General features: G+C 32.4%; 1 protein-coding gene across 1 annotated transcript in view; it reads left to right on the plus strand.

Moving 5' to 3' along the window:
* LOC105820788 (keratin-associated protein 25-1) overlaps nt 1-48 on the plus strand; it is a 1,773-nt gene extending 1,725 nt beyond the window's left edge. Inside the window, 1 exon segment of the mRNA XM_012657342.1 lies at nt 38-48. Within this exon segment, the coding sequence (XP_012512796.1) occupies nt 38-48 (11 nt within the window).
* Nucleotides 49-1,074: the final 1,026 nt, after the last annotated feature.

Here is a 1,074-nt window from a genome sequence, read left to right on the forward strand (position 1 = left end):
TTTATTCTCCATGTTATCTGTATTTTTCTTCATTTAGATGATGACTAATCTGGAAGCCACTTGGAAGTTGTCAATAACTTGGTCACCATGATCTTTAACTCTGGAACTACCAAGTCTAAACTGCAAATGAAATGATTTCGCTTCTGCTGCAGTCCCAGATCACCCTTTCTGTCTGGGTGGACTAACTTTAATGGTATGTACCCTTATGGGTATGTCCTCACTGGGAGTCTTACTCTCCACATAAATGTCAGGAAACACCTTCAACTTAGTCAGTGTCTTCAAATTTCTAAGATCAACATGTAATTTACATAGATCATAACAAGTTATCTAGCCTAAAATTTAGTCTACTCTGGTGTTTTCTTTTCTTTATTTCTTTCTTTTTTTTTATTTTTGATGCACTCATAAATAATGTAGTGAGTTTTAGATGAGATCCAATTATGACAATAAAAAATAATTAATAACAGTAATACTAACAAAGATTATAGGCTGATGATAATGACAGAAGTTAACATCAAAACATCAACTACACACTAACTATATTTCCTACCCTGTGCCTGACCAAATCATTTAATTCTCACAGCCATCTATGAGGAAAATACTAATACTGGTTCCATTTTGAAGATGTGGAAATTGAGTTACAGAAACATGTGATAGTTAATTGAGCATCAAAGATATGATTAGAATCCAGGGAATCTAAGCACTGAGTCTTATTCTTAACAACTACATATATATCCGTGCAGGACCAAGCTAGTGACACGTGGCACAGAAAAATATGGGTTATACAAAAGGAGTCATTAGTAATCTGTTGTCAAGCCAAGCATTTCTATTAACTAAATAGGGTAGGACTGTTCATTTTTGGCGTTTACTTTTAGAGAAGATGATGATTATTATAGGACTATGTGTTTGCAACATCAAAGTAAACAAGGAATAATATTTTTTTATTTAGTTTAATTGGTGACTGGAATACCCTAAATTACAGCTTTAGAAAATTAGGAAGAAAAGTAATATTTAATTTGCATCTACTATATGTCATGTACTTTCCTAATATTTTCACATTTACTATCTCATTCTATC

This window comes from Propithecus coquereli, unplaced genomic scaffold, assembly GCF_000956105.1.
Source record: "Propithecus coquereli isolate 6110/MARCELLA unplaced genomic scaffold, Pcoq_1.0 Scaffold54, whole genome shotgun sequence".
Classification (NCBI taxonomy): Eukaryota; Metazoa; Chordata; class Mammalia; order Primates; family Indriidae; genus Propithecus; species Propithecus coquereli.